A 26,266-nucleotide genomic window follows, 5' to 3' on the forward strand; every position below is an offset into this window, starting at 1 on the left:
TTTACTGCTTTTTTATAAAGAGATAATATTAATGTTGAGCAGAATTCATCCAGCCCATTGGTGGTTGAGGAAAATAGTTGCCCACCCCTGCACTGGACCTTTTTCACACTAACAGTATTTATTATTTCTGTGATGAAGAGAGGGGTTTGGGGAGTCACACACATGACTTTGAGGATGTTCTAACTGATTGATTATTTTTGGATCTTGCCGTTTTTACTGACAAATGTACCTCCACACCCAATGTATCCACAGTTATCCTGCTACAGAGTGGTATAACAAAGCCCAGTCCACAACATCACACAAGTGGGTCATTTTTGTGACACACAGGAATTGTGTCACGCAAGTGAGAGACTAACTGCAGATGTGAGTCAGTGTTCCAGTGTTTGAAACTTAAGTCAATGCAAACAAATCTTTCTATTCTACTTACTATCACTAATCAGTGGCTGATGAAATGGCTTTCATCTTTCTTTATTTCAATTTTAATTTAATAACTATGTGTTTTGTGTAAACATCAATATAAAAGCCTATTATTAAATTAATGATAGCCTGCATTTTTATTTCCTGCTCTGTAACAGACGTTATAAAGACGAATAAAGATTTGTAAAGTAAGTTAAGTAAATTTTAGGAAACAACAAGTATTATTATCATTATTACTATATTGACTTCTGCAGCAAGACTATGCATGGTAGCAAAAGAAAAAGCTAATTTAAAAGACTCTTTTTAATATAATTTAAACTTGGGACATTAGGTAACGCTATGAAGTTTTCCTTGGGATGAGTAAATAAGATACTCAGTATGGATAGATGCAAATGTAAAATCTCATACAATCGAACAATCCTATATATTACATGTTTCACTATGTACACACTGTAAAAATTCAAATTAAATTCAGAAACAGCATTTTAGCCAAGTCACTTTGCGGGTTGTTTATTTCTTTTTTCATAGGAGAAGAATGTTTGTTACACACTTCTACAGACTAGAATTATGTCTTAAAAAATAGCTTGAAATGGCACAAATGTGTTGTTAACAGCTTCATATACCACAAGGATGCCATCAACATGCACACACACACACACACACAGAAACACAAACACACACACACATAAATCTCAGACATACACACATAATTACTGTATATGTGTGTATTCAAATACACAAATGCATAGCTTTTAATCCACTGATCAGCAGGTAAGTGGTTATAATGTTGTGGCTGATGACTGTGATTCTGAAAACCACTTTACATTGTTTGTAATTCTGCAGTGTGGTTACAGGAATATAACACATAGATCTACTGTATACAATATCCTGTTTCTTGCCAGGATTTTAGTTAGCTTAGTGTCACTTTGGCACAGAAATAGAGCATGAGGTAGGCTTTCTGCAGGTGTTGATACATGTGTACATGATGTGGATTAAACGAACAATGTTTTCTTATTTTAGAAGTAGAAGTAGTTGAAGTAGAAGTGAACTAATAGCTCTTTTCATTATGGATTCATTTGTTTATGTTTTAAATAATCAAATCATTTGGGCTTGAGTGGTCAGTAGAAAGACCACGGATCAGAAAATAATGAATAAAATCATCAATATAGTTCCAAAGATCTAAAACGATGGTCGTACACATAAAAGTGGTCCTACATTGAACTATAACATAAATCACTCATTCATTTAACATGATGGAACTTGCAAAAAACTTGCAAAAAAACAATAAAACGCCTTATTATGGCGTAGTCATATTAACAACATATATATATATTCAGTCATAGGACTGCATTTTACAAAAGCCGCTGTCAGAATCCCTCTCTACTTTTAAACATACGCACTAAAAATACTCAAGAAGCAGTTTAAAAAAACACAACACAGCTACTTAAAATTTCATGACTGGTTGAATGCTGGCGTCATATGCATACTCATATGCATACTTAATCCGATGCACAAGCTTGATTCTATATTCCTTGTTAACTAACTAGGTAACTGATGCTGCCTCCTGTGACAGGCGTTCTGTCAGAGTGCAGATGTCAGAGACACTACATCAGTTAGTAGTAATGTACGATCACACCACAGTGACCTCGGGGAAATTGAGTCTTTAATCACGACATCTCCAGACCCAGACTCCCGGTATATTAGCATTCCTCAGATGCAATCTAATCTCGCGGCTTCTCCTGCCAACTCATTCAGCGAGAGGACACTGTTTGACTTTGTACCATTACATGTCAACGCAATTCTGATTGATGGCAACAGGCGTTGGAGGATGTGTGATGCATTTCTGCCGGGTGTTGACAGCCATAAACTCTTGCGTCTTTGAAATAACTTTAATAGATGGTGTATACATTCCCTACACAGGCAATCACACTGTGAATCATTGGTTTCTTTAATGATATCACAACATTATGGATCTTAATCTAAAACATTTGATCTCATACTTCCTAATAATAAGGAAGTATGAGATATTTATGAAATAAATCGGTGTTTTTTTGCTTGCTAGAGCGTCATGTGGTTTGGTCACTTCACCCACACTAAAGGATTCTCCGATCTGACTGTATTTAAAACATGTGGGAGACCACGGACACAACAAACCAATTTTCCATGTTTTAATCCAGAACAAGCACAGACTAGACGATCCAGTCTTAAACTTAATCTTAATCAAACGATTCCAGGAATCTGAGATCTCACAGAAACATGCGTGATTTAATGTGACTTCAGAACATAAACAGACATGAGGCGGACTGTCGGCATCGCCACTTAATAGCTGTTGTATTTTCGTGATGTTTTTTTGATGAGAAAAGCAAAATGGCTGAGAAGATGGAATCAACTTGGCTTGAAGTTACGGTTCTGAACAAAAGTACACAACATCACACTCATTGGTTATTATGGGGTTCTGCTCACACCCCCAATCGCTGTTCACTCGTAAATATCAAACATGTTTAAAAGAATCTGATGCGCGTCTATTAATCCCTCACACTACAGGATAATTTGGCCAGATAATCTGTTCAAATCAGGTTGGAAGGGCCAGATTGATCCAAACTAAGTACTTTTAACCCCAAAGTCACATGTTCATCTATTAGTGATGGGAGCAATGAATCAACTCCTCTGTGTTGAGATGTAAAATTTCACAAACTTAAGTTTCATCATAAACTTTACCAGGCCATTAATAGTAACACAGATTTTCTCTTGAGTTGACTAACAGTGTCATTTCTCTCTTAATGCTGATAATGAATTGAATAAGAATAAGAATATTGGTTAGTAGGGATCACATTTAACACACATAAGACTCATCAGTTTATCAGTGCATTCATATGGGTTATTGTGGGCACCTCTCATAATTACATCTCCCGTTAATTTCCCATAGGGATTATTAGTTTTACTGTCTTTATGCCCTAGCCTCACCTACAGCTATAGTGGACATCAGGGTCTCTAAAGGATTTAAAGCGCTGACAGTCAAGAAGCCATTTGAGCCACTGAGCGGATGGCCAGCAAATTGGTTGGCTCGCAGGAGCAATAAATAAGATGGAGGAGACTTGTTTTTTTCGATTTGTCAATAGCTGGCCCCGGGGTGGTGGTTGTGGTGTTTTAAGTCCGGATTTGAATGTGGCAGAAAGTGAGGAGACGAGAAGAAAAAGGAAAAAAAAAAAAAAAAAAAAGACTTGGTTTCAGGTTACAGAGAAGCATGAAGAGGAAGTTCTGTGTTTGATCCCAGGTAGAAGCTGGAGGTTTCATTCTAACTCTGAGCTTGTGATTGACTGTGAATTTGAGTTGCTGTTTGAGCCTTTATACAAAAGCACTTTCATACTAGAGGGGGTTTTATCTGTGCAGTGGCTCTAGTGAAGTGGCCTCTTTATAATTCAGCCTCTGAAAAGCCTGAAAAAGTGTGTTGACAGCAAATAATAACAATGGATGGGCATTCCACGCAAAAGTGGTACTTGGTAATTGGATATTCAAGACATTCAAATAAGTAAATAACACAAACCCTCTTAGATTTCATCACATCCGCTTACTAAATGCTCGCTGTTGCTGCCACAATGACAAATTAGGTAGGAGCCAGAATTGCTTATTTTTTAATCAATCAATTAATCATTGATTTAAGAGTTTGATGTTTTCTGACGAATAATTAAATATCAATACTCATCCCTAATATTGAACCACGGCAGAAGAGGTTTGTTTCCTTCATAATTCTGTTATGCACCAAATATGAGGCTATGTTGTAAATGGAGTAGATTCCTTTCGCTTTAACACAAAATTGCAGCCGCAATAATAAAAACTGCTGAGCCATTATGTCTTTTCTTCAGTCTGGCACAAACGAACGTCCCATAAACCCAAATTACAGGAGTCATTTTTAAATACATCCCGACTTGAAGATGTATCATTAACCCCCGGGGGGGAAGTGAAACGGAGCTACAGTATAACATGAGTCCAATTTCGTCGTTACTGATGACACCCATTAACATACATTTTTTCATCATTATAAGTATTATTATAGCACTAATAACATTAACTGTGACCACATAAGGGGGCTTATATCCTGGAAGAATTTTGTTATTCGTTCAGTTACAATTGATCATTTTTCTTAAAACAATATTTTGAGTAATTAGCTTAATCCAATTTTACTTTGGGTTTTGGGTTTGAGAGAGAAAAAATCTGAATTTGCTGTGACCTAAGAGCAGTGTGGAATATTGGTGATTTGAGGCCATGAGATATTGTTCAGATAAATTATTTCCAGGTTAACAATCTTTCTGGAATATGCAATTTTCCTGTCCAATTCAACTTTTGACCAATTACGCGCCAGTTCAGAGAAAAAGCGTGCGCTCCTATTGGCTGCTCCACTTCAACTGTGCTTACCGATCACAACACGATTCTTTAATTCAGAGTGTTTTGCTCTTTAGGGTCTTTGCTGTGTTGACCCTGGTGACGGCACAATGGCCCGCTGGGATTAATAAAAATCAGTCAGTGGACAGATATATTATGCTTTATTATGCCTTTGGTGTTCATTGCAGATGCAGCTGCAGCTCCTGGGAACCAGAGCAACCATCTTCCTGTATAGCCTCATGTGATTTGTTACTCCCCCAGCGCAGCTGAGATTTCTCATTTCACCTCGCCTTCCTCAGATATCTCCTCCCTCCTTGATCAATCCCCTTGAAATAACCTAAGATAACATTAACATGCTGCTGTCTACATACTACACTGTCTGAGAGCAAATTCTCAATCAGATTCAGTCCCTGAAAAGAGCCATGAGCAGGATTAACAAATAGCTTTTCCACTAAATGAGGCAGTGATTGACCTTGAAGTGAACACGGCAGACACTCAGTGCCGAGCTGCACGACTCCTGCTGGGTGAGCTGTGACTGAATGACTGCAAACACTAAGACTGTTTCCACACATGGGATAATGAAACATGCAATTTCCAGAAATACAAACTCGGAGCAGAAACAGCAGTGCTTTTTGCTGTAGGATGGATGCTGCCGTTTACCACCTGTGTCCATGGAGCTGTTTGGATGCAACTGCTTTCTTTAATACTCTTAATAATCTTATGAGACGTGAGATGCTACAGACTTTACATAGTTTCCATAACAAATATGAGATGTGTTGATTTTGTCAAATAGGGAGAAAGTTTTGCAAAATACCGAATGAATGCACCTAAAAGGCTAATTTTCTAACTTTGTAACCCGCTCACTCTGCCATGCCAAAGTCCGTAGAGAAAATCTGCATTTTTTGACAGTTGCTGGTCTACTGGTGCCTTTTTTGGCAAGTTTTGTTCCTAGAAGTCACAAAATTACACAAGTTGAGGTAGCACTGGATCAAAAACTCCTGTGTGCCACAATGTGAAATCATTGATGGGCTTTGGTGCAGGAGAGTGAGCAGTTTACACGGCAACAAAAAGCATAGATTTTTATAGGTGATCCATTTGTTAAATGGCTAAAATGTGTTTTTCTCTGTGCACCCACTGTCCTTTGAGTGTGCCTGCCTGGCTCTTGGCGCAGGGGGTGCACACAGCATAAAGTGCAGCTATAATCATCAGACTTCCTCAGTCACAGACTAAGAACCCCAGTGATGAGAAAACATAGATGAGATAAACACACTGTTTAAGAAAAATATTCAGTGGCGGCATAATAAATAATGAGTCATTATAAGACAGCTGCAGCAGGGCCAAAACAAGCAAGCCACAATGACTTTCATTTGTTCAAACTAAACACTGTTATTATGTGTCAAACAGAGCCCTGGTTTAAAGTGTTAACCTTTCGATTCTGCATCACAATGACACCTTTAATAACGATGAGGCTGCTGCATATGTACGCCATGTGTGCACTGTCAGCAGGGTGCAATTACTGTGCTGTGTCTATTTATCTAAGAAATCAGCACGGACTGACACTGGTCTTTTACAGTGTTTAGTCGCCCAGCTAAATGTTACGTATTAAAAACAGCTAAGGAAATCTAATGGCAAAACATGAACATTTAAATGTCACACAAAATGAGAGATTGAACAGTATTAAATTCAGGGGCGGCTGGCCCATAGTGGCACTTTATTTAAATTTATTTTGCCAGTCGAAGTCTTCATAATATTGTCCAATCAGCAGCCTGGATATCGCTGTGACATTTAGAGTGTCAATTTCCAAAAACAAACAAACAAATTCAAAAAAACACAAAGAATTTTTTTATTTTCATTTAAGTGAATGTTTAAAAATAATGCTATCAGGCATGAGAATGGTGCTTTGGCATGTCCTATATGACCACAGCCCATGTGAAAAACGGATTTGCCGATTGCCGAGAAATATTTCCACCAGCAGCCACTGATTAAATTGCTATTGCTATTCAGCAGCCGCCTTGCCCGGAGACACTTCTAACAAGTCACAATAAAACAAAATGTGATGAAACAAAGCCACGATAAAGAAGGAAACTTTGTTCCGCTGCAATCTCTCAGACAAACCCTCAAAGAGAGGGCAATGAAACCAAACAGCCTGATAACATGAGAGTAAAAAGCTGTCGCCAGATTCAATGACTCCATGTCGCAGAGTTGCCTACTTCCTCATCTGAGCCGACACCGTTGTCACAGCCTGAGGTGGGACAGCCGTAGAAATTTGTCATGACTTGGGAAGTGTAGCGCACACTCCCACTCCCACCCAGTGTGAGTGTGGACTGGAGTCACTATTGCTAATAAATAGAGTATGAGGGAGAAGTGAGACAACACTCGCAATAACAATCCTTTAAAAACACCGTTAAAGATTCTTTTGTGAAAATGTCTTGTTGCTGCCAGAGTTCAGGTGCAGAATGACCATAAAATGATAGAAAGTAAGTAAGTAAGTCAAATAACCTTGACGCAGATGGGCTACAGCAGAAGAAGACCACACCAGTTGCCACTCCTGCCACATGATCCTGTGTCCTATGTACCTAATAAAGTGGCTGGTGAACATATATTGTGTCAGGAAGGGCAGGGGTAAAAATTAAAAGGGCACGATTCCACTAGTATATCTTTTTTTTGTTGTATATACCAGTACAGGGACATCCTATAAAGAACAGCATCACTTTCAATCACTGAAATAGGTATTTTCTATACAGCACTGAATATAATTGGGTCAAAGTGACCCTTTGGGACACTATAGGGGCAGTAGGGAACTTCATAATAGCACCCTTTTTGATTGGAAGGGCATCCAAGAAACAAAGTTGCAAGGGCGTCTTTATATCTAATTTATATCTAATTTTAAGGTCATATAAATATGAATGGCTGCCAGTAGGGCACTTCCTCATGATTCTCCCACACGAGAGGGTGCATTAGTGTGCGTCTTGTGACTCAAGAGGGCATCGTTTTTGTCCTTCAGGGCAACCGTGCACGCCACTGTACGTGTCCAGTGTTTGTGCCATCCTTGACTCACCTCACCGAACCAGACAAGGTTGTGGTTGTAATGGCCATAAAGAAGCCTAGACGAATTCTCCCGACAGCGGTTATTGTGTCCTACGATTATCTCCCATCAGCCCTGAGCTGCCACATCCCCCACAATCCCCGGCTGACACAGAGCGGCCGACACTTAATTTCATTGTCGATTATCTTCCAGAGTGCTGGGGAGAAGAGCAGTTGTCCTGTATTAACTAAATTGGTACTGATAGGAGAGATAAAGAAACCTGCAATGTCATGTACCGGCTGCATTTGCCCCTCAGCCTGCTGGGTAAGAGAGTCCTTCCATCATTTTCACCCATAACAGCACTTTGTTGAAGAGATTTTGGTGTTTGATCATCATTGTGTGAGCCGCACAGTCTCTGTAGAAGCAGACAAATCTGTTTCTTCTTTAACATCCACATGCACCTTGAGTAGAGAATGGATAATAATGGCAGCTATAGGCCTGCTGGACACTTGAGATTTGATTGAATTTCTTTTGTAAAGTTAGCCTTGACACCACACACAGGGCTTTTCGGGCTTCACATTCACAATCCCAGCTTTTATTATCCTGCATTCAAGCCAGATATGTGTGACATACAGGAAGGACTGCAAACAGAAACTAATCACTAAAAAATGACAGTTATTAGCTCTATTGATGAGTCAGGCCTGTCACACTTCTTATTTTTAAAGAACTTTGAATGAAATTGTATGGATTCAAAAGCCCTCACAGGTGCGTGTATGATAAAAATAACAGGTATTGTGTTGGTTAGTAAGGTTAATGGTAAATTCACGGAGATATTGCACTACTTCAAAATAAAAGTCCAGCTCTGTTTTGGCATTTAAATCTTTTAGATTAATAGGTCCAGAAAAGTCATATATGCACATATGCAGACGGAATAAAAAAAAACAGTAGAATACTAAACGTTGTTTAGTATTTATGAATTCATTTCAGTAAGAATCAGCAGGGGTAGAAACAATGAAAAAGCAGTTTTTTTATTGAGGACATTAGAAACATTTTCCAAGCAAACTGTGAAACCTGTGAATTCTGGTTTTGAATAATGTGAATTAAAATACACACCATTTCTTTTGTCACTCCAAAGTCTCCATGGGCAAATCATCCACCAGTCTCTAGTTTTACTGTAATGTGTGTGGTGTCAAATCTCAATAATAGGGACGAGGGAGCCTGCACTGTTTATTTGTCCTGACGTCTTCATAGCAAAAATGCTGCATTTCAATAACATTATTGACTGTTAGAGATGATGGCTGGATGCACAATGACAGGGAGATCACTACTTTTCTCACAGCAACCTCAAAACAGAACCACCGCAGTGCTGCTCTGTCTGATTATCAGATCTTTGAATAACGAGCAAAGTGACAGTTTAACTGCATTTATCACGTCGGGCAATTAGAAACTGCAAGATGGCGAGTGTGAACTTCAGATCAGCAGGCATTTGTGCTCCAATCTCTCTCTATGTGCAGCATTTGTGACGTCAAAGGATAAAAGGCCTAACTGTGACAGGCACAAAATGTTTGCATTTCCCTCCACGCTTCTTCCGCAAAGCATAACGTGTTGACGAGTTCAGAGAGATGCTGTCCCACCAGTCCGTCTATAAATTCATGCATTCCATCTTTTCAAAGCCCTGCTTGAAATAGCCTTGTTTTCACATTTAAAGCTGTGTGTTGTCTGTCAACAGCGGGAAGCCGGCCAAACAGTGCATCTGCTGAGGATTTCTCGAGTCTTCGCAGTGAGAACAGCATCAGATGGAGAAACTGAGCGACGCAGCGGGGGGGGAGGACAGAGTGTATGGAAGCGTAAACCTGCCGAATATTATCAGAGACAGAGAGAGAGATGAAGTACAGACGGTGGGACAAAAAGAAAAGGGCTAAAGGGAATGAAAGGGGAAACAAAAGGCTGACGTGGGAAAACAGAGCCCAGCTGTATTTTGTGAGATTTGACATCATAAATACTTCATTTCTCTTCATGACCAGTTTCTCGCTGCATCTACAGGACTGTTCTCAGTGGTTTATAAGCTCTGGGTCAGTCAGGTAAAGAGAGACACGGATGCGGTTTTAATGGAGATGAATTACATCCCAAATGAGGCAATTAATCCCCACAGGCCGATGCCAGACTGGTGCGGCCGCGGCTAATGAGAGGAAAAAGCTTGCTTTTAGTCCACAAACAGCATCTTAGACACAGTGGGTGGTCACAAGCGGCTCAGGTCTGTGTTGCAGAGAATGTAAACAAACCGGACAAATCAGTGTTGAACGTCTGTGTGCTGTGCGGCGGAGGAACTTAATCACAGTCGATGACCAAGTGAAAAAAGGAAGTAGCTGGTCAGACTATTGGTCCGTTATTGTCTTCAATTCAATTTTATTTCTATAGCGCCAACTATCTCAAGGCACTGTACATAGACAATATTATCGAGAGCAGAGAAACCCAACAATTCACACAATGAGCAAACACTAGGCACTTGGACAAATGGGGGACAGAGGAGAGGCGGGGGACAGAAAGGGGGGGAGAGAAAGGACACGAGGGAGAAGAGGTGGAGACAGAAGAAAGAGACCTGGAGCAGATTATTATATACAACAATTGTATCAAGTAGTTTGTTGTATGTATGTTTATAGAATGTTATTTATACAAGCAGCAGCAGAGATTGTTGATAAAAATGATACTGATATCAACTTTAATTATAGCATATATGATATGATATGAACGTTATTGTTATTATTATTATTATTACTACTAAGAAGGCTGTTCTGGAAATGAGTTTAATGTACTACACATGCTGACGTTCCACAGTCTGTCTAATATACTTAATGAATGTGTGTGTGACCGATTTAGTCTTTCTGATCGGCTGTAAATGCGCAGTGAAAAGTAAAGGTGCATGGACTTACTATATACATATAAAGGTTGGACCATACACGATTTTCAATTTTAATAAAAAAAAAAAAAAAGAGAGATCAGGCAAAAAAAAAAACATTTAAATTAAAAAATTTTTTTTAATTTGACTTCATATTAATAAATATTCTTTAGTTTTTCTTGCTATTGTATTGTTGAACAGTATGGAATTGATTAAAGCATAATTAAAATCTAAGGAACGAAGGGAAGAATTGATACAGGTCGGTAATGAGCTAAAACATCACTGCTACTAAAAGTTTGGGGCACATATCCAGTTAATAAGGATTTGATTTAATATAGAGCTGTTAAATAAAGGAAACACATCTTTAAACAGTTTAGTGGGGATGGGATCTAACTGACAGGTTGATGGTTTGGATGATGATACTAATGTTGTTAACTATCTATAGGGGAGAAACTGTCTAACTGTACACCAGGTGCTTCTAAAGCTCTTGTGCTATAAAAGATAAATCCGTACCACTATGAGGGAGGAGATGATTGATAATTGATGTTATTTTATTCACAAAGACATTCATGAAGTATTGTGCATTTATATTTATCCGACCCGAATGACACATTGATTAACCTTTTTTTTGTTTTGTTTTCTTAAATGGAGACTTGTGAAATACAGCCGTAGCCTTTTTCTTTTTTTTTTTTGCATTTGTTTATATTTGTCCACTTTATGGATAAATGTAATGGGTATATTCAGCATACAGTGATGTGACCTCACTCACAAAAGGTCAGGCCTTTGGAAAGGTTGAGTGCCGACAGGAAAACAAGGATCACATTAGACGCACTGATCTTCTCTACATGCTGCCTTCAGGACATGAGTTGTTGCATACTTTCCCCAGGTTTGTTAAATTATAAAAAAAAGACTGACATCTACTTTATAGCAAAACTGTAATAAAATTCTTCTTCTAAACTCGACGATCTCAACATTCACCAGCCAGTCGGGTCTTTATGAGGCTCCACTCTCATGCAAATATGCAAATATCCTTCTTCAGCGTGGAGCAGGTCATAAATATGCGCCTGCTGCTTCTGCAACGAGGTGAGGTGAAGCTCCGAGCCTCCATCAGTTCTGAGAGATCGGCCTCTGTCCAGGACCATTAAGAGTTAATTTATTGCTTGTGCAATTCAAATTCAGCTTTGCTGTCACACTCATCTCTGTCATCCCTCTGCCTCACATCCTGATGTATGCTTCCTATTTAAATCCCATCTCTCTGCTCTGGATGACAGAGAATAATTTATGCTACCGAAACTGTATAACCTGCCAGATATCAAAATTGAGGTTTTTCTTTGACACACCTGAGTGAGTTGTTCTGCGGCAAAAGTTTAAAAACTCGGCTGCTGGACACGTAGAAGACGAGAGTTGAGAGAATCCACTTTATGTATATTTATTAAAACATTCAGGATGTGGACATAGACTGCTTCTGATTTTCATCCCATCAAAACTGTATCCAGTTTTGACCTTTGAGTCTCAGTGAGTAGGAAGTAAATATCAGTTTCACGGCCACACTTCCTTCATGACTAATTTATGGGCTTACAGAGTTATACGAGTCGAGATAACTGTGGCTCCACCTGCCGCATGGAGATTTATGAGTCGTAATGAGCTTCTCTGACCCCTCTCTGCAGCCACGTACAGCCACACACGAATGACAGCGTATGAAATACTGTGTGTTATCAAAAGGAAAATGTTCCTTTCGTGTTTGAAACCATTTACGTAGGCTAATTAAAGGTCCATTTGGGAAGGTCTATTGTCAGAAAGTGAATATAATACCCGTTTTTTTGTGTTTTTAAACAGACACTTAGAAAGAGAGAGTTGTGAAATACTCTATATACTTTATTTTTTGCAAAGGCCACCATAGTTTCCTAATGCACTTTGAAGAGGAGGGATACTAATGATACTACTACTACTAATAATAATTATTATTATAATAATAAAAGCGCCTTTCAGGACACAAGGAGTGGAAGAGGCTTCTATTTGTTGCAGTCTCATCATTATTACACACAGACACAAATAAAGGGGCAAATTAGAGAAGATCGAGTAATTATGAATTAGATCTTACTGTACATTGCCATACTGTAGAAGGAGATTTGTTTGCTGTAGGCTTTTCATTTTTGGAATCATTTAAGTTTCAAGTGTCTCATGAGATTCGAGAGTGAGACTCTTGTTGGGCGATGTTGCCAGACTCTTAGAGACAGACACAGGTGGTTATATGAGCCGTTCACTGGCTAAAACAAAGGAAGAAAGGGGACATTTTCTACTGGGGAAATAAATAAATAAACATTACAGACAGTAATCACACAAGAGAACAAATTCAGAATGACCTTCTGCCGGTCTTATGAAGTTGCTGTAATCATGTCAGATAGCCTGCAGCATTCTGATGCATCCCATCATCCCCTCTGATGGCACCTTTTCTGGAGGAAGGGGGGGAAAAGCTCCCCAGCTGCTCTCAATGAGCCCTATTCCTCCCACTTTCATATAAGTGTGCCTGCACAGATGGTGCCTTCTACACCACCTATTTATTCCAGGACAGCTTTCTCGTAAACATGCTCCCTCTGTGCCTCAAAGGACAGGTCATGAGGAGGTCACACTGACTGGAAAGGTGAAGAGAAAGGACTTGGGGCGGAAGAATATGAGCATGCATATGTAGCCATTACATATTTGCCTCCAGTCTTTACATCACTTTCCTGGACCATAACACCAAATCAAGGTCTTTTCAACTCACAGTGATGCTTTTTTAACTCAAGGCTCCACAAGCCTGCCGTACATGCTTTGTTTAGAAATCAGAGTGCTCCCAGTTGTCTCGCACTCCGCCTCGCTCGTTACGAGGTTCATTTACTACAAGCCCCTGAATAATCACTCGCTTTTCATTTTCCCCAAGCTTTAGCCCTTTAAACACCCTACCACTTGGTTGTTGGGCCAATTACAGCCCAGATTTCCTATTACTCAGCATTATGCATCAAATTGCATATGCCATAGGGCGTGATCAGGGGAATGCACAACACAGCAGTGAGGATAAGAAGCTGTGAATAACAATTATTGCACATGTACACAACAGAGCAGACGGCACTTGTGCACTTTCTGGAAAAATTAAGCCATTAACTGATGACGTGCTGAGGCAGTGAGGGGATGGTAATTCTTTTTGTTCCGCACAATAAGCAAAAAGCACAAAATCTTTCACTGGAATAAAACTGTTTCGGTTAAAACTGCATTTACTTACAAAAACGTTTCTAAAAATGTTACAAAGATAAGTTTCTGAAGTAAAGCTGCCGCCTGGGAATAGTTTTAATGTGAAGAAATCATCACAGCGATAGTGTGTTTTCCGTCTCCAAGCTCCCACCAGACTAGCGTGTGAAAGTGTTTGAGGAGCGAGCGTTAGTATTTCACACTAGTGTTTTTTTTTGTTATTTATCTTTGCAAGAAGAGAACAGAAGACATTTTTCATTTCTCTGACACTGACTCCCGCTGGAGTGATGCTGCTCCCTCAGATGAAGATGAGGATGCCTGGAACAAAGAGTTCACAGATCCAAAGCACATGCACGCACACCTGTAGAAAGCAACCAATTATAGTAGCAAATGAATTTTTTGAATAAAAAGCAAATGAATAGAATCTTTTTTTTGTACTCGCTAAAATCTAGACCACACACACACAGGTCTGTGCTAACTATTATTTTTTTTAGGACAAAGCAGTAACAAATAACCAGTTAATGCCTACCGTAACCCAACCACAATTCAAATAGCCTGAAACTAGTTCCTCAGAAATAAGGTTCTGCCTTATTAGGACCAGGTCTCCATGAGGACTACGGTTCCTGTCAAGGTCAGTGTTTATGGCAGAAAAGGTAACAAATGTACACACACACACACACACACACAGAGCTGGATGCATCATCGAGTGCAGATCACTAGAGCACCACCTTTGAATGGACAGACAGAAAACCCAAAAACATACAAACAGATGTTTGACCCTGTGTATTATTCATTAAATTGACATAATAATATAGTAATCCAACTCATATCACAAACTGTGTTCCTTTCAAACTATACTTTACAGTTAACTGTAAATAACTTCCTCATTTCTCTGCTTTTGTTGAGTGTGGGCATGTTGTGGTCATACAGAAGGGGACTGGTCAAGCCCAGTCCACACCCAATAACCCTGATTTTGATTCTTAAAATCAGCCAAGGAAATACATTTCTCTTGATTTCTTGTTTTGCTCTTTAAGAAGAGAATGAGAAAAGTGGGGGAAACCATTTAAAATGACTACAATATCTTGACTGACTGAAATAATTAAATGCCCCCTTGTTGTTTGCTCACCTCAGTAATTCCTCTATTAGAAACTATGGTTGAAAACATGTCCTCCACTGTCACTTCCACAAATGCTACGTTTGATGTAATCACACACTCCACGCCGCCTGCACGCCTCTGCACACGCGTCAGCCACTGCGGCGTTGTTTTCCAGAGCCACGCAGAGACTTCAGCGCGCGCGGCATTCGTCCGTCAGCGCCGTGTTGAGAGCCGCGTCTGGCTTCCAACTGAGCGCAGCTGCTCCACCGAGCAGCAGTCCTGATGAGACACTTTGATTTCTGCGTCTCATGTTTTTCCAACAGTCACAGTGTGCAATGTAGTTTTCCTGTATGCATGAGGGTTATTCCAAACGGAATAAAAAAAAACAACTTTTCATATTGATTTCTGTAATAAATAACATATCAAGTCTTATGAAAGTGGTTTATTTAATCTCAAGTAATTGAAAAGAAGAAAGCACTCAAAACGGTGATATCTGTCAGTCGGCACACTTCCACCAAGTAAATCTATTCTCCATCCTGTTCAAGTAATAGAAAATATAATAGTCTGGAGGCAGACGACAACAGCACATGACAGTGTCTGAGACAAATAACCACACTTTACACTTAAACAGAAGGAACATTCACCTGGGAATGTGAGCAGCCGTTATCTTCACACCGTCTGAAGAAATGTTCACAAAGATCCACGGATCTGTTGTAAGAAAATACTGTATGTGTTTTTGTGAAGAACAAGTCATGAAACACATGTTTCAAATGAGTCTCCACATCACGAGCTCGGCCGTGGTCCTTATGGTGGATGACAGCCGCGGCGGTACCAGACAGTACATCCAACATTAACAACTTGTTTTCCGAGAGTACAGGAAACTGAAAATACATCAGGGACATTCATAATTAGAGCTTGTGATCGGTGCAAGGGGGAGGGGGGGGGCGGGGGCGCAGGTTCAAAGGTGTGCTGGCATTTGTGTGATTTCATACTTAGCAACTGGGGATGATGATGTATCTTGTACAAGGGAACGCAAGGCTCTGATCCTCCTGCTTTGTAATTTCCAGTAAAAACAAAAGGTGCTGCTGGCAATTTCAAGAAACCACCTGAACACGTTGCACATCTTTGGAAAACATTTCCAACCTTGTGCACGATTTGAGTCGGAGCTCAAACTTGAAGTCCGCTTGTGTTGGTCTTGCACTACAGAGACTCCAGGCAAACATCCATACTACTCCGTTTTTCATTTAAAGACGCATAAATCCTGCAGGGGAAATGCCTTCCACACTAGCTGTGTTCTGTTATACCTGGTCATCAGTCTAATTAATAAAATCCTTCTTCTACTTTTCAATATTGTTGTTTCTTGTTATTAAGATCCATGTTTTCCATACTAAAACAAGGGCCTACATCTAGTCTAGCATTCCACACATGCATACTTGATCTCACATTCTCTTCCAGTTGTGGTGATTTCTCACTGGGAGTTTGTATGTCTTTGTGCTCTTGGAGCGCTGAGTTGTACATGCCCGAGCAAGTTTCCATGGTAACTGTCTTCTTCAGTGTATCGTTTGACCAAAATAAGAGTGCGCCACCAACTGGACTGGAAAGTGTAGTGCTATACAAGGAGAAAGCACTGCTGGCACATGTGGTCCAATTGGACTCAAACTGGAGGTGCTCGCATGTACAGGGTAGGGTCACACAGAGTCATGTCAATTTTAAAGTGTATTAGTATTTGCCACGGATTACTTCTGAAATGGAGCTAAGATGCATGTAGTTATCTGAAAATGCAGATCTTTAAATGAAAACAAGGTAGTATAGATGTAGCCTTGGATGCCGGTATTGTTCCTTCAGCACGTTGCTGTCCAGCAGTTGATGAGTAGGCATTATACTCCTCCCTGACTTGTCCACTGGCACAGCTGCAAACACGCGTGCTAACATTTAAGGTGTTTCTTGCTGGTCATGTCATTCCAGATGCGATGCATCTCCTCCGGCGAGATCTGATGGACGGTGACCACCCGCCGGTAGCGGCAAAGGCTGTACGCCATTTTCCAGTGGTTAAAGCCACTATTCTGGAACGGGTGAATGCTGAGCTTACGCAGGCACACGCCAACATAAACGTCCTCCAGATGCAGCAGCCTCGTGTGCAACGAAGTCTTGTATATGAGCTCGGCCACATCTGCCGAGAAGATATAACCAGTGCCGGAACAGAAGGGGGGGTACTTGCTCTCTGGGTACAAATCCCTGGGCATGTACCACTTGCTTCTCATGTCTCTGATTGGCCCCCCGTTGATGACGTAGCCAGTAAAATACCTCCTCCTGGGTTTAGTGGTGGGTTTTAGGAGGTTGTAGATGAGGTTCTCCATGTTAACAAATATGTCGCTGTCCGTCTTGAGGACATATTGAGCCTTGGAGCAAAAGGTGGCCACCCAGCGCATGCCCATCAAGGTCTTGAGCGTCAGATTGTGGTAAGAGTCGATAAAATCCTCCACAACGATGTCATGAAAGATCTGACTCTCCTGCTCCACCATCTCATTGAGAACGCCATCGGTGCTGCGGCCTAACAGGAAGAGCGTGACCACACGCACGTCTGGAAATGTGCTCTCGTCACCCCATGTCTCTCTGATGGCCTGGCGGGCGTCAAATTCCTTGTGGGTGGTGCTGATGAGGATGACAAGGAAGGGAGGCTCCGACTCGCACTTCTTGGCCTCATTGATAAGGTAGTCAAAGTCGTGCGGGTTGAGCGACCGCGTGCGGATGTTGCTGAAGGTGCCGTTCTTGTTCCCCTTGCGAAGGGGGATGTTCAGCTGTCCCACATAGGATGAGGAAGAGCGCGACACACTCAGGTACCACAGAGCGCTGGCCCAACAAACTACTGTCAGCAAATATAAGCAGGAGACCTTAGAAGGCATCGCTGGTCATTTGGCTGGTGTTACCAGTGGCAGCAGTGTAGGAACCGGTGAGGCCACACCCCCATGGGTTGTCTTGGATCTGGCGGCGCAGCTTGAGGCTGCCTCTGCAACACAGCTGACATTAATTTCAGATAATGGACGTCCCCGCTGTCTGGTTTCGGTGCCGTGATTGAAAGCGAGCGCTGTAAAGATTTCTTATCATTTTCCCAGCCTTACTGTGCACCATCACGGCTGGCGAGAATGCTTTCGGCTCTTTCGTGACAGCATCTAAGAAAAGATGAAAAAAAAAAACAGACAGTCAGAGGCAACATTAATCATTACTGTATGAAAAAACAGCAACAGGGAGATAAGCGTGTTGACGACACGAAGAACTGCCAACATACACTTATCGAGTTTTCATGAAATTGCATTTACAGCAGCAAGACGTGTGACACATTTAACAGTATTTTTTCTTCCCTATTCATTACAGCCTCTAACATCAGTCCAGTGGGTAGACAGAAGACACTGCATCATTGTCAGTAACTCTATCGCTGCTCCTGATAAGAGCTCTTAGTCTGAAGAAAGTGAAGATCCCAAAAAAGTCTTGCTAGGACAGTTCACCTCCAGTCTTTTCCCCCCTCAACCAGACACATGCTGGCAAATCAGAACTACTCCAGTAGTCTCATAGGAGGAGGAATAAGACAGAGCGAGAGAAGGATAAAGGCATAGGGGGTGAAAGCAAAACATTGCCATGGGAGAAGATTAATATACCATTCCTCTCATTCTAATAGTCTTTCACTTTCCCTCCTCCCCACTTACTCCCACCATTTCCCCTCTCACTCAGCATTTCTATACCTTGAATTTTGCATATTCTACCCTGTAATAAGGTGCTCCTTCGTTAGCTGGTCACGCACCGCTGTGGAGCTCCAGAAACCTTAGGAATCACTCTTCTAATTGGTCAAACTGACAGACCATAAGGCTTTAAATCAAAAATCGGAAAAAAAGTGCCTTTATTACATGCAATGATTGTGTGTTTCCTGTAGTTTAATTTGTTCAAAGGCAGTGATGGATAACTAATTCACCGGTTTTTCAGCCGCCTGAAAGCCAAACTACATCTAATCCTTCTTTTCAAACAGACTTTTCTTTGTTATACACATAATCTCTTTTGATGTAGCGGCAGCTCTGCCTTTATTCTGAGAAATACTTTTTTTTCCACCCATGCATAACCAAGGATGAACCAAAAGCATAGTTTAGATCCTTTTAGAGATGGCAACATGTGCAAAGACGCTGGGGTCTGAGATAAAAAAACAAAACAAAAAAAAAACCTCATTCTTTTATCAGACTCTAGTTTTTGCCATGTCTTACAGGGGCACAATGTTTCTTTTCATCAGGACCTTTCTCTTATTCCTCTCCTCATCCCATTCCTACTATCTCTTCCCTCCCTTTGTGAAGCTGAGTCATCAATCTCACGGTCCAGTAGAATCCATCTCATCACGGCTGCTTTTACACACCTCCTCCCTCTCCATCCCCTCAATCACTATCTGCTTCTCCACTCCAGTGACTGCTTGATCCATCTTTATATGTCTCACTACCTCCCTCTGCATCTTTTCTTTGTCTCACCCTACATCCCTCTGGCTTTTCCCCTGGTTTTTTGGGGGTCTAATTTCAAGGTTTCCATGCTCTCCTGCTCCTTTTTTTTACATCACCCCAAACAACCTCTTCCTTCTCTATGTAATTTCATCCTGGTGGGGCTGTAACATTCCTCTCCCTGATGCTCACCTCTAACTTTCTGACAGCTTCCACTACAATCAGTCTTCCTAAAGCCACTCAATCTCCAATGCCCCCCTTCGCCTTCTCTCACTTCACTCTCTCTCACTTGAACAAAATCACTAAATCATCATATCCATTCCCTTGTCCTTGACCTCACTCTCCTTCTTATTTGTAATCCTAAATAATTACCCCCGCCCCACCTCCACCCTCCGGAGCCTTGAATAACCAATATCCCCCTTTTGGCGACGCATCTCAAAAGAATCCTCAGACCTAACTTCCCCCGGAGTGAAATGATAGATGGCTGAACTGTATCATGCTTCCGTGTCGCTTTGAATTACAGTACATTAGCACTCTGCAGAGCTCCTCTTCACTATGTGTGACACCTCCAACAGAATATCAAAGCATGCCATCACAGCTTAAGATATAGGTGATAAAGTTACTGCAATGAGAAATATTCATTTTTATCAGTGTTAAAATGTGAATGGCATAAAGTAATTGAGCGTGGCCCCTGCAGACCGCAGATGGATACTGATTTTACAGTCTGGAGAGAGGTTCAAGTGCCAGATGAAGGATGTGAAATTATGTGGATAACCGTGTACCGTGTGCCACAAACGTGATCTGTGTTCACAATGATGTTGCTGATGTCATTATTCTGCCTCTGTAGAATTCACTTCTGAAAGTTTTGGTCAATGCCTTTTTGTGTTTTCTGTCATACTTAAACAGCTGACGCACGTAATCCAATGTTGCTGAAGCCTCTCTTTGTCTTGATATTCACTTCCTGTGTGCTGTGTGGAAATGTTGCTGGGCAACACTATACTCAGATACAGATTTTCTTTTCTTATTAACATTGTGTAAAGTCATTTGACAATTTGGCATTATACGAGCTCACCAACACTACATCCTCAAATCAAAATGTCCCTTTGCAAAATACAGCAATCATTTCTAATCTCAAAAAATAAGCAAAATAACTATACATTATGGTTTGCATTTTAACTCAAGTCGAGGGAATAATGGCAAAAACGGCATACTGTGCAGCCAATGACTAGTTAGTTAGAAGTTAGTTAGTTAACTAGTTAACAACTATAGTGGCGAACTTAAACTTCATTCCGAAGCCACTCAAAATGATTAGCTGTCGGCAGGTTTCAATGGGCTTGACTTGTCACCAAGTTATGGAAGAGTCATCTAAAGGTTTTGCACATTTACAACAATAAAAAAAAAATATATAACACACAAAATATTAATTTGATAGAACATAACGGTCAAAAAACCTTTTCACGCCGAACGTAGGACAGCTTCTAACACAAACGTTGCAAGCCGGGAATGCGTGATCACTAAATATTCTGTCATATAACAAACTATCCATCTATCATAGCTATCAAACGTCCACAATACCACATTCCATTGGTTTACATATTACACGCTAACAACCACTCTCCTTCCAGCACCTCTAAAGCTCACTGACCAGCCCATGTCGCCCTTTACCTCAGGCCAAGGCTGTTACTGGCCCAGTGATGACCAGCATGAATCTCAGTGATCACAACACTGGGGATCCTGGTTGCACCGCAAATGCTGCAGCAGTATGTGTGCCTGTGTGATGATGGTGTCAATATCATTCATCAAGCAAGAATGCGATCCTTCCCCTCGTTGCCCTGTACTGTAGCTAAAACAGGACAATAAAAGAAAACCACACTGCAGTAAAAGCAAGCATTAACACGTAAAAAAAAGGGAGGAGAAACCTTTAAAGTGTAATAATTACCCCTCGAAAGTCATTATTAACGCTCATTCACAGGGATTACTGGTAATGACTTGCTAAACTGAACTGGTTGTCATGACAGCACACTGACAGGCCACATGGAGATGGAGAGAGAGAGAGAGAGAGAGAGAGAGCGTGACATTGTGAGACAGACTAGGAGGAAACAGTGGGAGAGAAACAGTCAGTTAAGTTGTACACAGGAAGTCATCTCAGTGATCTCACACTGCTCTATTACGCCTCACATGGATTCCAAGATGACACACGTTTAAAATCGCATTTGTGTGGCTTTTTAAAATACTAAGATGTAGCAATCCAACTTTCAGTCAACACTTCATCCATAGTTTGACAGGAAATCAATCTAACATACATTTGATGAACGGCACAACGTTAAAGTAATTTGTCAAGAACAAGTGTCTGGTAGTACTACTGTAGCAGCAGGTACTGCAGTGGCGGATGCTGGTCTTTGAAACAGGGGAAGCTCATTTCAGGCCCAGTTACTTATACATAAATTCTTACATAACTTCTGCAAACGAGGAAACGCGATAAGTATGTAAAACTTAAATGCTATAATAGTGTTTTTATTGACAGTGTGTATGTATGAATGAAAATGGGCTATATCGGCGAGCAAATAACACACAATGACCGTCATCATGCAGAAGCACAGCGGCCACGCCCACCCACCCACAAATCCACTTACGGGGAAGCCCAGCTTCCATGGAGTAAAGTTGAGGCTGAGCTTCAAGTGGTTTTAAGTCAGTACATATCTGAAGCTGAGCTTCCCCTGCTGTCTTAGAACAACCACCACTTGTGTACTGTATATGTGTATAAAGGTATTGCATTTACATAGATAAACAAAATAATGGTCAAGCCTGAGAAGCAACAGATGAACAAATCTCTTCCATTTCTTCTGTTGGCAGAAAAGACAGAGACACCTAGCACTTACAGTCTTAATATTTGCAAGTGAGGCGGACATAAGTACATTCTCCAAATGTGATCCCAAAGGGTGGAATAATAATAATCTTCAATGACAAGTATTGCGTTTATAAAGTATCGTTATTTCCAGATTCTATTTGGACAATTACAATACAGAAACCCAATTAAAACCCAAACATTGATATAACACTGAATAATATAATATAATACAATATAATATAATATAATATAATATAATATAATATAATATAATGTGGTATATTATACCCGTCTTCTAGGTTATTAAGTTATTTTTATCTGTTATGAACCCTTGTGTGAGTCTTTAATAAAGTCTGAACTGAATTAAATTGAAATAATACCCAAGGCTGCTTTACATAGTTGGAAAACAAAACAAGACCAAGTCAAAACAAGCAAACAAACTCATGGGCAGACAATAAAGCTGACAGCCTTACTATAGTTGTTCTACATAAACAAAAGCATTGTAATATCAATGGATCCGGCTCTGCAGAAAACCTCTAGCTCAGGTCAAGCTTCAAAAATGCTAGATTTCTACCATCGCCTAAATGTAACTCCAAGGTGAGTCGTTGTAAAACCCACATTGTTCACAGTCTGAGCGCAGTCTGTAACCGAAATCCTGTCTGATATGAATCACCTGGAGCATGTGATTCTTCAAGGGCAAAGAAAACATTATGAAACAGTTTGCTGTTCGCCCTTTAGCCACTAATTAAAACAAGTATCGGAGCAGCTTGTTACTGCATATTAAAGAAATTATTTTTAGATTTTACGCTTGTGTAGCATCTCTGCCTGCAGGTGACTGGACCTTTGAAAAGATGTGAATCATCCACTGTGTTTTTCCCACAACCAAATGACTTCTATAAGAAGGACCAGGAGCTAATGCAGATGTGGGAGTTTCAGTCTCATTTAATGCTGCACCAGATAATTGATTGCAGTCACTTAGTGCAGGGTAGAGTGACCTTGCTTGAGGAGAGGATACACTGTGTGTGTGTATGTGTGTATGAGTCAGTGAGAAATGGAATGAGAGAAAAACAAAGGCGACACCACATGCTTCTGCGCGGAGGTTTAATAGACTGTATGTCTTTTGTCTTCACATGAGAGACTGAAGGTAAATGAATCATATTCTGAGCTGCAGGATGACATCGTGCGTTCACTCATGCCTGCTTCTCTATTACAGATTTAATGATTGCAACAGCAGCTGACTTAAGCATTTGTTGTCACTGAGAAATCCTTTACATTACAGCATGACCTGCGAATATCACTGAGCAACAACAACAAATGGAATCAAGAGGGTAATGCAAACAAAAAAAAGAATTGTTTTTATGTGTGAGGCTTGAAACAGCACCAAATTATATCTATAACACGCACTCGCCACAGTGACTCTTTGTGATAATGTCTCAGAGTGCCTGTGTGTGCTTGATGATTACTTAACACACAGCATTTTCCCTGGAGGAAGACAAACACACTTTCTCCTCCGACACTGAGAAACAAGGCCAATGAGAGCTAAATATGAATGTTGTCGAACTGGAGGAATGAAGATGTGAATACTGTGTGTGTGTGTGTGTGTGTGTGTGTGTGTATGTGCGTGCTGATGTCTTTTTAAAAACCACTTCAGTATCTGAGAAAAAAATACAACCGGAGAACGGCAAAGCTCTTACAGATGCTAATGTGTGAGGAAAACGCGATATGCTTTTATGTTGAATTTTATGATGAATGCATCACTTATGATAAATAGACAGATACTTAAGTAAACACTGTAATGCTTTTCTGCTTTGGGTTCAATGCATACATTGACCTAGATGATCAGTAGCCAAATTAAATCAATTATTTCCATTCCAACAACATGGTTTCTTTGAAAAAACTAAAAATAACTATCCTTCATATCAGGGGTGTCTAACTCATTTTAGTTCAGCGGCCACAAACAGCACAATTGGATCTCAAGTGGGCTGGACCAGTCAAATAATAGCACTCAAAATGTTTCCCTTTATTTTACATTGAATTAAGTATCTATTTACAAAACATATTATGAACAACCGGAAATTTTTTGAGAAAAATAAATGCAATTTCAACAACATTATGCCTAACTTAATCATTTACAGGTATCTGGAACTAAAAAAATGTAGTATTTCATATAGTAAAATAATATTATATTATAATGGATTATTATTATTAATAATAATAATAATAATAATAATAATAATAATAATAATAACAATAATAATAATAATAATAATATGATATAATATAATAAAAAAGATTGTATTTTATTTATATATTAAAAAAATGTCACATTATGAATAGAATCTAATCATAATGTGACATTTTCACAAAATCATCCTGGGGGCCGGATTGGACCCACTGGCGGGCCAAATCTGGCTCGTGGACCATACGTTTGACACCCCTGCTTTAAGTCATTTTCTGTAACTTTTAACTAATAATAAATACCGTATTTTCAGGACTATAAGTGGCACTTTTTAGTAGTTTGGCTGGCCATGCAACCTATATTTAGAAGCGACTTGTATATCAAAAATATACACTATGTCATCTATGACCACAAGAGGGCACTGTCCACACTTGTACAGAGAAAGAACACAGATAAAATGCCACCAAAAAGAAATTATAAAGTAGCTGAAAACGGTAATCTAGCAGCAGAAAGAAAGTTTGGAGTGAGTGAAAAACTCATCAGGGACTGGCGACAAGCAGAGGTAACTCTCACTTCTATGAAAAAATCAAAGAAGGGTAACCGCGGGATGAAAGCGCGATGGCCAGAGCTGGAGGAACGAGTCCACAAATGGGTTCTTGAACAGCGTGCTGCTGGAAGAGGCTTATCAACGGTGCAGTTACATCTCCATGCACTCCATGTAGGTGCCAAGGAGATGAAAATAAATGATTTTGCTGGACGGGCCTTCTTGGTGCTATCGCTTCATGCAACGCAACCACCTTTCAATCACAGCATGGACCAAGCCAAGGTCGACACAGTGTGTGGACGAGGTCCCCCTCGCGTTTGACATCCCCATGAGCCGAAAGTGTCGCAGAGAAAGGGCAGAAAAGTGTGAGCATGACAACTGGTCATGAGAAATCACACTTCACGGTGGTGCTATGCTGTGGAGATGGTTCGACACTGACACCAAGGGTCATTTTCAAACGGAAGACGATACCGAAAGCCGAATTCCCCCCCGCTGTTGTCGTGACCACAAACGAGAAAGGGTAGATGGATGAAGAAATGATGAGCTTTTGGCTCACAAAGTGCTCTGCTTGTGAAGGACAGTGTGGAGCACATATAATGGCGCATATCAAAGACAAAATCAAAGCCTGCAACTCCAAACCTGCTATCATCCCTGGAGGCTTAACTAAAATACTCCTGATTCTGATTCTGGATGGATCGAAAAAGCATGGAGTGCAGTGGCAACTGAAACAATCCTGTCAGGATTCAGAAAGGCCGGACTGACTACAACTGATGCTGATGGTGAGTCTGATGACAGCAAAATACAGTACCTGAAAACGACATCATTTTAAATGTCAATTGTTGCAGTATATTTAAGTAAAATGAGCTTCACTGCTGTGGGAGAACATAATTATAATACAATAGCAATTAAAACAACAACAACTGTCTACTTTATAATAAAGATATTAATAGTAATAATGTATTTTTATTTAGTAGGCGCCTTCCTTAGGAAATGTAAGGTCACCTTACAAATACAACAAACAAGAAATATTAACAGATAAAAGTTCAATGTAAAATAATGAAAAAATGTGGGATGTGAAGTTAGGGAGAGTCGGTGTCACAGATGGTTTGTGGGAGTGAGTTCCGTGGCCGTGAAGCTACTCAACTAAAGATTTTGGAGCCCGTGGAAGTCAGTGGAGCAGTAGGTGT

General features: G+C 40.4%; 1 protein-coding gene across 2 annotated transcripts in view; it reads right to left on the reverse strand.

Annotated features, from left to right (window-relative positions):
- Positions 1-15,466: 15,466 nt before the first annotated feature.
- LOC131475536 (beta-1,3-galactosyltransferase 1-like) overlaps positions 15,467-26,266 on the reverse strand; it is a 77,556-nt gene continuing 66,756 nt past the window's right edge. Inside the window, exons 4-5 of one of the 2 annotated variants that reach the window (XR_009242511.1) lie at positions 16,032-18,209; positions 15,467-15,920 (exon numbers count right to left, since the gene is read on the reverse strand). Coding sequence is in view for 1 of the 2 variants with exons in the window: in XM_058653740.1 (XP_058509723.1) it covers positions 16,965-17,942 (978 nt within the window). In the remaining variant the exon portion in view is untranslated. Of the gene's footprint in view, positions 18,210-26,266 lie in introns of both variants that reach the window. The other variant, XM_058653740.1, reaches the window with a different exon arrangement.

This window comes from Solea solea, chromosome 2 (genome assembly GCF_958295425.1).
Source record: "Solea solea chromosome 2, fSolSol10.1, whole genome shotgun sequence".
NCBI lineage: Eukaryota > Metazoa > Chordata > Actinopteri > Pleuronectiformes > Soleidae > Solea > Solea solea.